Here is a 16,279-nt window from a genome sequence, read left to right on the forward strand (position 1 = left end):
CACTTTCTGAACTTTTGCACCGGGCACAAGGACCAAGGAAAATGGCACGTCAATAAATACGATACAAAAAACACTGGTCAATGTCACTGAGGGTTGGCTAATAAAAACAAACATATGAATGATTTAAAGGACAACCGACGTCTCCGGACAAGTAGTGTCCATGATTTGTAAAATCGCTTCAAATGACTTCTACTGAGCGTATTTTACAAAGATTCTACCGCATATAGCTATATTTTACGTTTTAAGACTCACGCGGAAGTCTTGTTTTTGAGTTGGTGATGAGTCCTCATCCTACGTCACTGAAGGAACGCCCCTCACCGAGAAAAGACATACCTTGCATCACCTCAATGCATTTTGCGGTACTTTGTTTGGTCTGAAAACTTCGTGTTGATGGCGAAAGTAGAAGGAAAACACATAATGCGATGGTGAATCATTGTGTGTTGCGCCAAGACTTCTACAGTGTATTTGATGTTCGCTTACAAAACGTGCCAGGAGACAATTTACACGGAGCTTTCTTTCCAGATGCATCAAAATGACCGGAATAAATTCTTTAATCGATTGCAAACATGTATGCTTTCCTCTTCAGAACTATTTGAATCATATTCATTACTGGATGAGTAACAAGAAAGCATATTTTCCGAATGTGAAGCCATTGTTTTGATTCTCCAGCAAGGCAAGGCGTCTTGGGGTGACACCACGAACAAGGGGGCGGGACCTTCTGAAACTGGCCACTTCTGGGTTCAATTTGAAGTAGTTTTTGGACACTAAGTCATTTTTATTGGTGTTTTGCATTTGACTAAAAATATCATACTGCGTGTTTTGGGTATTGTAGATGCTATAAAACGTTTTTCTGATGTCAGTTAGGAAACAAAAAAGTGATGTCAGTTGTCCTTTAAAGTATATGATGTTCCCTTGATAACAGTGTTGTAATCCAACATGGTATGTAGAGCATTTTTTTTTCTTACCTGAATTTCCCAACTGTTTGTAAAATCTATATTCCAAATGGAGCTGCGGTGCCCTGGATTTAATAGGCTCCTGGAAGGAAAAAAAACTGAGTAAAACATGGCATAGCATAACAAAATCATTTTATTTAAAGCAATGAAGAAATAAACATTTGAAACAAGATATATGACTCAAAAGCAAAATGTGTGTGGAAATGTGTTTTACATATTCTAAGGGCAAAAAATTACTTTGGAATTTGAAGTTGTCATTTTGAGAGGATAAGGAGCAGCTCAAGCTGGTCAACAGCAGGTTTGTGTGAAGGCTTGGCTTACACACAAAATACCACCACATATTGTCTGTCGTTAGCTACAGATTTACAACTTAAAAAGTAATCAGATTAACCCCATCAAGCAAGATGACAAGGGTATTATAAACAAACATGAGACAAAAAAAACAAACATCCTCAAATTAACTCATTTTGTATGACTTTACGAGCTGTGCCACAGTTGCGGTACCCAACATACGGAACAGCCATTATGCATTGAAAAATATTAAAAGAAGAAATATACTGTAATGAATACATATAACATTGTTATATGTATTCAGCCTTAATTGGTGGTTTAGGTACTTTTTCTAATTATTCTCATTCTTCTTTTCCTTTCAGGGTTCGCCACAAATTTAGAATTACTCATAGAACAGCAAAAATACTCAATTTATATTTTGAATTATAAGATTAACAACAATAATTAAAACACCTTTTACACATTACACACACAAATATGCACTTACACGCACGCACACGCGCACACACACTTATTTTTGTTGTATAATGAAGACATGTAGGTTTCAGATCAATTTATATCATAAAATGAATGTCATGTTTGTATGTTTGTTCGTATGTCATGTAGACATGTCATCTTGCTGTATGTTGCGCATAGAATACATTTTACAATACAGCTGAGTTGAATATAAGTCAACATCACTCATCTCGCGCACATTTGAAGCTAGTGAATGAAAAATAATTATCATACAATCTTCCATTTTTGTATTAATAACAATAGTGTAAACATTACAACATTTCTGGTTAAAAAACAGACTTTTTACATATAGTATTACAAGTAATTATATAATGATATATATATATTATATCAACAACACACATTCTATACTACAGTAGTTATATATTTTTTTAGGTGGAGTCTTTTCTGCCAATACAATTGAAATCAATCTGGCGTTAGACGTCTGGTGTTTACATATAACGTGATCTATTTTTCTCCGCCAATTACACACGGCACTACATGAATGAAAACGAGTTTTATAGGCGAGTGCCAAGCGCATGGATGCATACATTTGTCAAGATGGAATTATTGTTATTATTAAATCGCCTATTTCGCACAGTAGTTGTTTTGATGGCATCACAAAATCAGTTTCCCTTTGATGAGGGCATAATCAGGAACATTTGCTCTTATTCGTCCTTGCCAACACTTAGAATCAGCATACCAAGCAAGCCTTGCTTACAAGGGCGTTTGCTTCTGCCTGTTCAAACTGTTTCCCAATTTCTATTTTAGGTGTCCATCAAATAAATATTTCAATATAACGGATAGACAACAGACAGAATAGAAGTTATCATGTTTAAAAGTTTCATGCTTTGAAGGACCACAATGGAAGCGCAGAAAATCCGGGGTCAATCTGAGGTGAACAGACACAGCCTGTTAAACTGTCATCTTAATATTGTAGGAGATCTGGCCTTCGACTAATTTACGACTTGGTAAACTCCTTCACTGGAAGAGGTCATTAGTCAGGTTACAAATTTATCAGTTCATGGAAAGGACAACCAATTAAATGTCTAGGTTCTGTTGTTATATAGTTATTTGTATTTCGGACGTCCAGGGGCGTGGTATTCAAATCAAGAAGACGATGTTTTACTAACATATGACTTAAATTTGCATATACTCTCAATAACACCTTTCATAACTTTGCTACTGTGAAATGTAAATTTCTCCATTGCGAGACAAATAAAGGTACATCCAATAATAATAATAATAATACAGTAAAGTCTCGTTATATCGATATTCAAAGGAGTCCGAAAAAATATCGATATAACCGGGACTATCGATATATCCGATATCGATATAACGAGATTTTACTGTAATAATAATAATAATAATAATAATAGCACATTTCATTTATAAGCACCTTTCAAAACTCTCATGGACACTTTACAGTCACAGGATATTTTTTCTTTCTGTGGATGAGCAGTGGCTGCCACACGCGCCAGCGTTCACTCAACCCGGAAGTAACAAAGTAAAAAAATAAAAAATAATAAAAAAAAATAACTTGGCAGAGGGCTGCAGAAGTTGGATGTCGGTCATGAATGGCTACGTCCCCTGCCGGCAGTAAAAGACAATCTTCCTGTGTTCGAGCCTTTGTTTACAGACTCCAACCGAACATCTCTGACACCAACACATGAAAAAAACACCAAAATCGCGCAAAAAAAACAAAAGCGTTTTTTGTGCATGAATAAGAGTGCCAAAAGGAACAACAGAAAGAGTGAGCATGGAAAGTAGAGTAACGCAAGGCTGTGGGCCGAAGAATACATGTGACGAGCCTGAGAGGCAAACCAAACCAAGCAACTGCTCTGCTAGTGTGAACAACCCGCCCCCAACTCACCACCACCCATGAACATTGACAACACATATATAAACGATGGGTCAAACCAGATGGCACTACACTGCAGAACCATTTAAAACAGCTTACAATAGGAAACAGAGGCTTATAGCAGCTTTATGTAGCCTACTTAAGAGTCATCTCTATTTCCAGCAGATGGACTAAGCTACGGCTGTGTAAATGACCAGAGCCGAGCTGTGAACATCTGATGTAACAACTTTGCATTTGACGAGGATTTTTCCCCCCGCCCCAGCACTTGTAAATATGACATTTGTGATGTAATCACAAGATGAAAGGAAATAAAATGGGGGGGGGGGCTTTGCCCCCCCTGAAGAAAATAAATAAAAATTAAAAATAAATAACAGCAAGTAGCATTGGTGATAGCATATGCTCATAAGTACATAAGTGACCCATCCAGGAACTTGTGTCACCAGCTCAACTACTTTTCTCTATGTACAACAGTCACACGAGTCGATGTACAATCCCATTGACATTCAAACACAAAATTAGCATCGATGTTGGGAATAACTTTAAATCACCAATATTTAGATGTAACTGTTGTCAAACACACATAACGACAGGTAATAACAAAAGTCAAAGCACAATTTTCTACTTGGAATCTTCACTCAAACAATTGGACTTGTGTAAAACTATTCCAAGGAATATATTTGTCATATATCAACATACAGTAAAGTCTCGTTATATCGATATCGGATATATCGATAGTCCCGGTTATATCCATACTATTTCTATGCACGCACGGAGAAAATTACATGCAAACAGGGTCGGATATATCGATAGTCCCGGTTATATCGATATTTTTTCGGACTCCCTTGAATATCGATATAACGAGACTTTACTGTATTTCCAACCGATATGGGACTACAGGAGCCACGTTAGCCCAATTACCTCATTCACTGCCAGACATGCAAAAATGTGTCCACTCCAGTGCCAGGGTTTTTGTCATTGTGACTTCAATTCCAGGACCCACAGAATATTGAGTTTTAGGACTACATAAACATTCAATACAGCGTTAGAAACTTTAGACTCTCGTATTTCATCCCAAAAGAGTTAATTCCTAAATTATATGGGTCTTGAGTTATATGACATTGAAATTAGGGCAGCTGTCCAAAATACAATGCAATACATACATTGGTTTATATTGTGCTTTGACAGCAGCTGAAGCTGGAACAAAGCGCAAACATGGAAAAAGGGAAATTCGGCCCCTTGTAGAAAAGACATTGCCAGTGGCCACGGCCAGCGCTTTATCGGCACCCAAGCATGAAAAAAAACAAAACCCGAACTAATTTGGGAATGGCGCTCTGTCATATTTTCAATTTCCAAATAAATTTGTGAATGGCAGTGAATGAGTTCATCATGATACCAATAAACGTCCGAAACCTTCAAATTTGTACAGATGACGGCTGAAGATGGACCACTCCTGTACGACTGAGAGCTTACACAGACGCATGATACCAATATCAATCCAAATATTTTTTCCCCCGTAATCCCATTTTCACCCAAAATCACATGGTTGCAAATCTTGGAAAATAAATATACCCCATGGAATTTATGGGCAGAATATGGTGAAATCAATGACTGAATGCTGAGAAAGTTTCTGGCTATGCCACATCACCATTCCCGCAAAAATGTGTTTTTGTTCACTTGAGATTGGTAAATTATTACTTCCTTCTGGGCAAACGCTAACATTGTGTGGCAGTGATGTCAGACACAAAGCATCCAAATTGCTCTTATGTCATCTCAATCTTTTACAAAGCCCAAGTGGGAAGATTTTTTGTGCCATACCAAGAGACTGCTATGATATAGATCAGGGGTGTCAGTCATTTTTGCCGTGGGCCACATTGTAGTTATGGTTTCCTCTCGAGGGCCGTTATGAATTTGGGGAACCCATTAGAATGTTTAAATCCCTTCAAATATTAAATATAGAGCACACAGCAAATTAATGAAGAACTCGTTTTCAAATCTGAAGTCAAGAATAATGACTTTTATTGTGGTTGACATCCAAAAATATGACATTTTGGCTCAGATTTTAGCAATCATCATGGAATTTAACAAGTTTGATTTGCTTTCGCGGGCCGAAAAAAATGATGTGGCGGGCCGGATTTGGCCCGCGGGCCTTGACTTTGACACCTGTGATATAGATCAATGTATGTATGAATGTATGAAGGAAATCAGATAAATCTCAAGGATTTCTATCTGATTTCCTAGATTAATTTTAATTTCCTGATGCAATTTGATGGAATCTCCCTTGAACAAATCATATACACTGCGCTTTAGTTACCCTATGTTGTCCTAATTAAGAGAGTAGTAGTAGTTCACCAAGAATGTTGGCCCGTGTCCACGACAGCTGACCAAAAGGCCAGAAGGGCCCTTCCCTGTCTGACCTGCTGCTGCACTAACCTCTCAACCTCAGCTGTTCCGGACCACAGCATCTTCATCCAAATTACATATGTGTGTTTTTGGCGTGACGACTTCCACTGTAACACCATTATGTTTTGGCTCTATGATTCGCCTGAGGAGTGGTGGGACACAGGCAGATTGTTGTGGGGTGGATGGAGACAGATGACAAGTGACTTTAAAAAGAGCAGTCCGCAACTCCACAATTATCTTTGATTAGGAGCCAAGCGAAACCAAAAAGTGCAGCAACAGGCTCATACAAAAAAAAACTAGAAAATGCAGATTCACAATGACGTTATTCATAATTAAAAGGCTTTCTGATTGGTAATATTCATGCCATGGAAAAATGCTCTAAAACAGGGGTCGGGAACCTTTTTGACTAAGAGAGCCATAAAAGCAAAATATTATAAATGTTTTTCTGTGAGAGCCACACGCACGCGCACACACCCAATATATATACAGAATAGTGATTTCAACGAAATGTCAGAATGTATATTTTAAAATAATTTTGTGATAATACTCACCATTAATATGAACGGTTTTCCGTTCCTCATGATTGGTAAAAATTCAGCCAAACTATCGGAATGCACGTCAACTTGCTCGGTTCAGACACAAGGTTACTGCTAGCTAGCCTGCATACTACTCATGAGCTTGCACGCTTGCTTTCTGCTGTCTCTCACAGACGTATATTAATGCTAACGTAGCATGAGGCTTTGTCAAAGTGCCACTGAATGACGGCATGACTTGGTCTCTACACAAAGACGAATCCTTCGATCCATTCAACGTGAAGTGTACAATACTCGTCATCTTTTTTTTTTACTTGTCCGCCTTATCCAAAAGGGGGCGTTTGCCTTTTTCGACTGAATGGCACCTAAGTCAGTAACATGCAATCAAAATTGCACATTCAGCAAACTGCAGCCCAAACAGGAAATGAACAGCAAAAATACATATTTATTTTTATCTGCGAGCCAGATGCAATCATTAAAAGGGCCATATGTGGCTCGCGAGCCATAGGTTCCCGACCACTGCTCTAGAAAGATCATCAGTTGTACAACAGAACTGCTATAATGTGTTGAACAACATGAACGCCATTTCAAGGATCTTTCTTTGAGTCATACATGATTATGTCATCAGAGATTATGAAGCGTTTTCAGACTTTTAACCGGTCGTCTCGCATTCCACTTTTCTGGATAGAAATCCAACCATCACCTTCCGAGGATTAAACAACTCTTTAAATGATGTCATTCAGGTTGTAGTATATATCAGTTCAAACACCGAAGAAAAAGCCTGGAAGTGATCTTTGTAACTAGACATACAATTAAAACCACATGTATGCTTACCAGCTCATATTATACAAAAAAACCCTCAAATCTCCTTTATTGGTATGTACCAAAAATTGTTAAACACAATTTTTCTGAATTACTCAGCAATTTAGGGAAGCTCACGGCGTCTCCCCAGTCTCCCCAGTTATGAATATGATTCAAATACTTCTGAAGAGGAAAGCATACATGTTTGCAATCGATTAAAGAATTTATCCCGGTCATTTTGATGCATCTGGAGAGAAAGCTCCGTGTAAATTGTCTCCTGGCACGTTTTGTAAGCGAACATCAAATACACTGTAGAAGTCTTGGCGCAACACACAATGATTCACCATCGCGTTATGTGTTTTCCTTCTAATTTCACCATCAACACGGATCAACACGAAATTTTCAGACCAAACAAAGTACCGCAAAATGCATTGAGGTGATGCAAGGTATGTCCTTTCTTGGTGAGGGGCGTTCCTTCAGTGACGTAGCTGAGGACTCGTCACCAACTCAAACACAAGACTTCCGGAATATTCAGCGCGAGTCTTGAAACGTAAAATATAGCTATATGCGGTGGAATCTTTGTAAAATACTCAGTAGAAGTCATTTGAAGCGATTTTACAAATTATGGACACAACTTGTCGGGAGACGTCGGTTGTCCTTTAATCTCACCGATCGGCCGAAAAAGTTAAAAGTTGTGTAAAATCTAGTATTTTTACATAAATTATGTTAAATAACTTATTGCCGTTTTTCCTACTAATAACATATAATGTTAAATTTCAATTAAAAAAATTTTTCTTCAGCTTTATTCTCAACGAACCACAGTGTCCTTTCATGGGTGAATTATTTTTAGAACAGACCCATGCGTGACTCATGTTGTCCTGAACACTCTGCCACCTACACATGGACATTTTTTCTTTTTTAAAGAACAATGCAAAGGCACCAGGTTGTCTTTGGTGTAATCTACCTCCACCTCCCCTTTATTCCTATTCTTCCTCTTTTCTTTTCGGATTTTCCCTTCAGGGATCGCCACAGCGAATCAGTGTCCTCCAGCTAATGCTGTTTTGTGCATCCTCTTCTCTCACACCAGCTACCTTTATATCCTCTTTCACATCCATAAACTACTCTTAGCTTCTCCTCTTGGTCTCCTGCCAGGCAGTTCAAGGCTCAGCATCCTTCTCCCAATATATTCACCGTCTCTCCTTTAGACATGTCCAAGCCATCTCAGTCTAGCTTCTCTACCTTCTCTGCAAAACCTCAAATATCCCAAAGAAAACATCAACATCTTTATCTCTGCTACCTCGAGCTCTGGTTCCTGTCTTTTCTTCAGTCCAAACATCATAGCTGGTCTCACCAGTTTTATACATCTTTCCGTTCATCTTAGCTGAAATTCCTCTATCACACTTGACATTTTTCTCTAGCAGTTCCAGCCTGCCTGTACATGGCTTCACCTCTTTTCCACACTCAACATTGCTCTGGACGGTTGACCCCAAGTACTTAAAATTTTCCGCCTTCTTTATCTGTTCTCCCCATAACCTCCTTCTTATACTTGGGTCCCTCTTATTCATTCACACACATGTATTCCGTCTTGCTGCCACTGACCTTCATTCCTTTCCTTTCCAGGGCAAACATACACCTCTCTAGTTTCTCCTCCACCTGTTCCCTGCTCTTGCAACAGATCACAATGTTATCTGTAAACATCATCGTCCCCTTTACTCCTCTGTACATATCTATTCTTGAGTAGAAGGAGAGAAAAAAGAGCAAATTGGTGGTTGTAAGCTTAAAAGAGTCTGCTTTGAGTCATTGGCGTCAAATGATGGAATCGTCAAGAATTGGCCATCGTCCCCCTATAATTAGTGAACAATGTTTTGCTGTTCTTTTCTGTGTCAATCCGCAAACCAAAATCCAGTCATATTAGCTTTAAACTGAGTCATAATGATGCTGACCCAGAGCATTGATATTCATAGTTATATTCAACTTCACTCATTGTTAAGGGATTTTCTAAAAAAAATCATTCAGCCGCCATGTTCGTGATCAGTTTGCCTCTCATGAGAGTCCAAATTCGACAAATGCTTACAAGGGCAATTTGTCCAACAAGTACACAACTTTCCAAGTCCACAGAGAACACAAAAACAGGACAGTGTGCTGTGACGAGATGACCATTACACCTGGGGAGAGTCACGGGGGATCTATTCTGTTTTGATGTGTTAATACCCCTGACACCACAAGGATGGATTCTCAAACTTTACTCTCAAAACTATAGATACTTTAGTCATAGTTTTAACATTGTTTCCCATGTCGTCAATTGAGATTGAGTGTGTTTAGAGTCGACAAATGGTAGCCAGAAATTTTTGGGGTATCTACTGTAATAGGTGAAATATACTCCCTCACACTCCAAAAAGTATTTCGTGTTGGGGGGGGCAGGATGGGGGTTTAATCAAGGATCTGGTTACATTGTGGTTGTAGGCCACATGGCTGGCATCCTATTCCATATCCAACCCTGGCCGAGTTAATGCTGTTGCAGTATGTCTTAGCCATTTATCATCCGAAAAGCCAGTGTGACTTGTGGACATATGCCAACGAGTGACACGATTAGACCGGCCTTTGCATGACTTCCAATAAACCATTTAACAATATGCATCTTGATCTGTGACTCATCTGTGGAGAACTTCACAAATCTCAACAAAGTGAATCTTTAATCAGTAACCTTAACACACTTGATGAGACAGGTCAAACAAATGAAGTGGCCATGTAATGCGTGCAATTTTTTTCTCCAGTGCGGCAGATTTTCCTGACAAGAGGAGTGAGTGTCTTCTACAGTTGGGAGAGTGTTCTGGCAAGAGTGGTGTCATAGAACAACAGCTGAACTGTATCCAGTGTGTCTCTTGTTTCATTTCAGACTTAACACACACAGTTAAGAACTACCGCTAAAAAAGGTACAATGTCCCTTGTACACAAAGAAAAGAGGGAAATTAGTGAATAGGTGGGTCTGAAGGTGCCAAACAGCGAGCATTCAAAATTTGATGATAATCATAAGATAGAGTTATGGACATGTTAGAGCAGGGGTGTCAAAGTCACTTTTTGCCGCGGGCCACATTGTAGTTATGGTTTCCTCTCGAGGGCCGTTATGAATTTGGGGAACCCATTAGAATGTTTAAATCCCTTCAAATATTACACCGAGAGCACACAGCAAATTAATGAATAACTCGTTTTCAAATCTGAAGTCAAGAATAATGACTTTTATTGTGGTTAACATCCAAAAATATGAAATTTTGGCTCAGATTGGAATTTAACAAGTTTGATTTGCTTTCGCGGGCCGAAAAAAATGATGTGGCGGGCCGGATTTGGCCCGCAGGCCTTGACTTTGACACCTGTGTGTTAGAGTATAATGTCATGTGGGGGTTGGCTGAAATGACATGTCTGGACTGCGTACACCCTATGTATATGCATTTCTGTATATTTTATGATCCGGGGAGCTCCAATTCTTTTTTTTTTTTTTTTTTGCAGAACCCTGTACCTCCCATTTCATTGTAATTGTATTTTTTACATTTTATTTGCCTGAGCTACATAGTTTGAGCCGTTGAATTAAAAGGAATTATTCAAGTCATTTTAAATCTAATACTTGATGGTTAATAGACCCTTCGCCAGTTGTATTATTTTTTTTAATCCCCTCCTGTGCAAAAACTGTGACACAAATACAGATTATCCAAGTGTCAAAACCAATAGTGCATTTGGCTTAATGACCTTTTTGTACACACATGATGCAGCGCCTCTAATGAATATTACTATGAAAACAACATAGAGCTTTCAATAATATTGACACTATTTGTTAATGTTTTTCAACAATCATACTTTGATTTTCAAAACACTGACACTTATCTCTGTGGCTCACAAGTCACGACAGTTTCACTCCAGATGTAACGCTTGCACCTTAATGTTAATGTAAGCACAAGATAATGCTGCTAGCTACTGATTCCGAAGATTCGCGAGTTGACCGAAAGTAGGCTTTATTATGTCAGTATTTATTCATTCAATCTTGCCAGGGTGCTCTCAAGAGAGCTTAAGCAAAAGGGACCTTCAATTGTCAAAATGTCACTTTAAATTGTATCAAACATGCTGATGGAGCTTTTATGCCTTTACAGTTCTGCGACAAGTGCCACATGGCAGGCTGATGTAAGTTGCTGAGCTGGAGTGAAACAGGAGCTGTTTATCATACTTCTGTGGGAGGCATAGAGAAGAATTGGCTGAAATGACTCAATCCATCTCAGAACTACCATGACCCATGGAATAATTGGTAAAGCGCAGTTAGTGCCTGGTTAAATACCGTATTTTCCGGTGTATAAGGTGCACCGGACCAATGAATGATGTGTTTTCAAACTGTTTCCATATACAAGAAGCAACGGACTATGAGGCCCGCTTTCAATGAATGAAAAAAAAAATCAAATATAATATAGAAATATATCAGCGTTTTGCAAATATAGGCACACCACATTACAAGGCGCTACAGTAGAGGCTGGGGTTACGCACTACTTCTTCTATAGAGGGAGATGGTGTCCGTGGCTGTTGACGGTAGTTGCGAGACCTATTGGGGCTCAATATTACTTAACATATAAGCCACACCTGCGTATAAGGCGCAGTGTCATATTATGAGGAATATTAAGGCTTTTGGGTGCGCCTTAGACACCAGACAATACTGTACTTATGGTTAGGATTTCATCTTGGGTCAATGAATTTAACGTAGTCTCAAACCAAAGGTCCCGACCCAGGTGCTGGTTCACGGGGCAGCTTGGTACCAGGCCACACAAGTATTTTAATGTGTGTCTGGTGAACTAATATAACATATAAAATTGAATAATTGAAATAGATATGGGATCCCATAACTGTATGCTATAAACAAACAACCAAATAAATGTAGCTATGATATCTAACTTTGGCTGCATAGTGGGTGACTTCTTTGCACATCGCCTCACAGTACTGAGATCTGGAGTGTGTGCATGGAGTTCACATGTTCTTTGCATATCTGTGTGGGTTTTCTCTGGGTATTTCAGTTTCCTCCCATATTCCAAAATCATGAATGGTAGGTCAATTAAACACGGTGTGTGATTGCGAGTGTGAATGAGTTTTCAACTATGTGAATGTCCCTGCGACTGACTCCAAAGCGGCTGGGTTCAGCTCCAGCACAGTTGCGACCCTCATGATGATAAGTGGTTCGGAAAATAGATTTGGACTTACAGAAAATGTATAAAATTTAAAATAAAACACCATATAAATAGTGATTTTCTCTTTTCTTGTTTTTCACCAAGAGCTAACCTCATTTCACAGTGGCTTCTCGATGACACAATGACAGCGCAGATGTTACACGATGTTTTCTTGAACAGACCAGGATTACCCCATGAGTAAAGGCGGCAGAGTACATACATGAATGGCTATACAGTCCTGTCTCAGTCTCACAGGCATTCAGTCAGTGTAAAAAAATCATCCAGCTAAACTACAAACTGACCCAGTGTGTGTCAACCAGGCCTGCTCACAAAGACAAACCTTTGAGAGCACAGCAGTTTCCACTTGTCACTTAGTTTTCATTTCAACATTAACACAGGCTGAGAAATGCTTCCTCTATTTCTCATTTATGCTATAATGTGGTAAAAGAGGTCATTCAGTCATGCTTGGGTTATCTTAGGTATATATAGTCACCGCGCTGGATTTGCAAGAAGTTGTCGATTTCATGAATTATTAGTTTGATCCATTTTATTTTTTGTTCTCAATGCTGCAATACAGTTTTCAACACCTTTCTATTGAGTCATTTATTTTAATGGGACAACATATGGGTCCTAGCGGTTGATTGGTTGACGCAGAATGCTCACTTCTACGCAAAAAGGAAAATGGAATTGGGGATGAAGGGGATACTAAATTGCTAAATTTCTCAGGTGTTTTGAATCACATGGGAAGAATTAATATAACTTAGAGGTTTCGATGTCACAAAATCAGTTTTCAGTACTGTACTGTGTATCTTCGCAAGCTTTCTTAAATGTGACAGGTGACACTGTGTAGTGTTGACATGTCATGTCAGATACAATTTCCTGCCTGCACGGTTGGTTTCAGAAAACGAAGGCCAATGAAAGTTTACAGTGGCAACTCAACTGTAGCCCTCTGTGTTAAAATGTAACTCAGTCCTCAACACACGGTTCTTTTACACTTCTGGTAAATCCAGGATTTTCCCTTTTTTCTCTGTTGCTGAAGATGGAGGGACCAAGTATTTGATTGGGGGATGACCTGTCAATGTGTAACAGCATCCATGTTTGTGTCAATATCATGCCTTGTTTGGTTATGTGTAAGAGGCAAACAGTTGCTGTACGGTGTTGTGGTTCAAACTTTGATATTTAACATTCAAGAGGCTGTTACAAATGATATTAAAAGTACTCAAGTTAAAGAACTGACCTATTGACTATCTGATATTAAGGCCCATCAGTCAGAAGTAATAGCTGACTAATTTCCTTCCCAATAATTTTCACAGCTCTTTTTTGGATCATCCAATTTACCATTTCTGCAGTACACGTCAACTTGGCATTTTTGATGCACTTCCAAAACATATCTGGCAAACTAAAGAAGCTAATATTCTGTTTTTACTGCCTATTTTGCACACATGACAATAGAGGACTATACACTATTGAAGGCTGAAACAAGTTGTCTGGCAATTCATTTTATAACATGGTCGACAAATATTCTGCATGTTGAGGAATGGTTTAACACACAGGATACTTAAACTCATTCACTGCTATTGGCAGGGAGCTACTGTACTTCATATATGAATACTTTAAAACTAGGACTAATACTTTAAAACTAGGCAATGAATTAATTGACATGGTGTGCCTGTGTCACCTACACAAGGGAAGAACAGTGGATACATCATTCTCGAGCAAGATGGAGTTTGCAACGAGTAGCAATGACCACAAATAAATAAATTAACATAATTATATAAAATGAGATTTGCACACAATAACATCTTAAATGTAGCTGAATAAATTACAAATCGTTGAGTATGTCAAGGTATCTGAATTACATAATAGTACTTCTGCTCACCGCTGTAAATAATGACCACTATCAAATATATTTCTAGTTTATGAACGTTGTGAGAGGTATGCCCAGAACATGACATGACAGGGTTTATTTCATCAATTAAAAGACGGCGCGACACAGCAAATATGGGAGAAAAATCTGATAAAACCATGATAAAGTTAACTGAGCAGTCAGTAAGTAGGTTGTCAATACTTTTTGGTGAAACAAGGATGTGTGAAACGCCTATGATTGAAAGTAAAAATTCAAAGAGCACTGGTGCCTAATATTCTCCCTCCCTTTCATTTCGTTTCAACACTGGCAAAACTTCTAGACGATATCTGCTCCCTATGAACAGTAGTACATACACATTACACATAATTCTGAGGTTAGTAGGGCTGCGCAATAATGCAAAATGTACTCACAATTATTATGATAAATTGAATCATGATTATTAAAAAAACAGTTATTCATTGAAAACAATGTATTGTATTGTATTCAAACTACTACGGGCCTGAGTTTGACCTGTTTGCTGTATATGGTACCTGTCCATGTTAAAGCGCTTTATTGCAGCTTTAACTGTTGATGAGAAGGTTTCTTCAGCCGTCATCTGTACAAAAGTTTCGCTTCCTATCCAAGAGGCTTCGTCAGCGAACTAAAGTCTGACTGGTCGTATCGGCCCCATTTATATATCCCTAAAGCTTTAACTGTTGTTAAAACGCTATATAAATCAATATGTATTCTATTGTATTGTATATGTGGAAAGACAACTGCCCCAGCAGGACACCATAACACTATAAAACCTAACACCTATGATGGCATGGGGGGTAGGGATATCAGAAATGGACATCAATATGTGGAAGACAACTGTTCAAGAGTATCTGGCCCTTTTTAGGTTAAGGCCGGCAGTAACTTGAGATTAACTTTTAACTAGTTGTTTTTCTACTCCGGTGAATACTAAAGAGGTATGCATTTGCCGGATGACCTCCCCTTACGATCATATGTATATGAACACTAGTTACAGTGGGCAAAATAATCATGGAGCAATAGTATTGCCTTAATGCCATACCCAGATATAGCCCAATACCATTGAGATAAAAATACCAGAACAGATGGGAGGGTTCACAAGCAAGGGTAGAGGCAGTGAGGACAACCTAAGATTTCAGAGGAGAGAACTGCAATTACAGACTTTTTCTAACATCTGCCTTCTATGTGGTTCACAAAGCCTTCAATGGATCCCCGTTCAGAGATAATGACCTGACTGGGATATAGAAATGTATGAATAATTATACACAGACCAGTGGAGCTGCGGTGGAAATGATGACAAAACTACGTCAACATATCCTGTAATGATGACTCAACTTCTTCATGTATAATCAGCATTCATAATAGCACCATACAAATGGCAGTAAATTATCAATATAATAGAGCAGGGTCACTAATGCAACGGATTGACCCCAAGGTCTGCATCAGTAGCTGCATGTCCGCCTGTTTGACAAATGTATCGAACACAGCGCGGGACATTATGAATTTCTAGGAACCCTGTAAAAAGTGATCATGTGCAAATGAGAAGTTTTTATTTGTATTACAAAAAAAAAAAAAACAAATGTCTTCCAATGCTGACATCTGACCTAGTTGACAGTTAAAGGACAACCGATATCACTTTTTTGTTTCCTAACATCAGAAAAACATTTTATAGCAGTATAGCGAGAAAGTACTGGGCCGTTCACATATCGTGTTCAATGCTTAAAGGATACCTGCTATCCCAACGCATTCCTATGGTAAGTCGTGGCTTTGGACTGCGATTGTTAGAATGACAACATATAATAATAATAATAATGATAATAATAATACATTTCATTTATAAGCGACTTTCAAAACTCTCAAGGACACTTTAC

General features: G+C 38.6%; 1 protein-coding gene across 4 annotated transcripts in view; it reads right to left on the bottom strand.

Moving 5' to 3' along the window:
• The window catches only part of csnk1g2b (casein kinase 1, gamma 2b), a 39,424-nt gene that overhangs the window by 16,656 nt on the left and 6,489 nt on the right, over positions 1–16,279 (bottom strand). For all 4 annotated transcript variants that reach the window (XM_089001087.1, XM_089001085.1, XM_089001086.1 and 1 more), the window contains exon 3: positions 966–1,035. In XM_089001087.1, the coding sequence (XP_088857213.1) occupies positions 966–1,035 (70 nt within the window). The remainder of the gene's footprint in view (positions 1–965; positions 1,036–16,279) is intronic.

This window comes from Hippocampus bargibanti, linkage group LG07 (assembly GCF_051943395.1).
Source record: "Hippocampus bargibanti isolate YZ-2025 linkage group LG07, ASM5194339v1, whole genome shotgun sequence".
NCBI classification, from domain to species: domain Eukaryota; kingdom Metazoa; phylum Chordata; class Actinopteri; order Syngnathiformes; family Syngnathidae; genus Hippocampus; species Hippocampus bargibanti.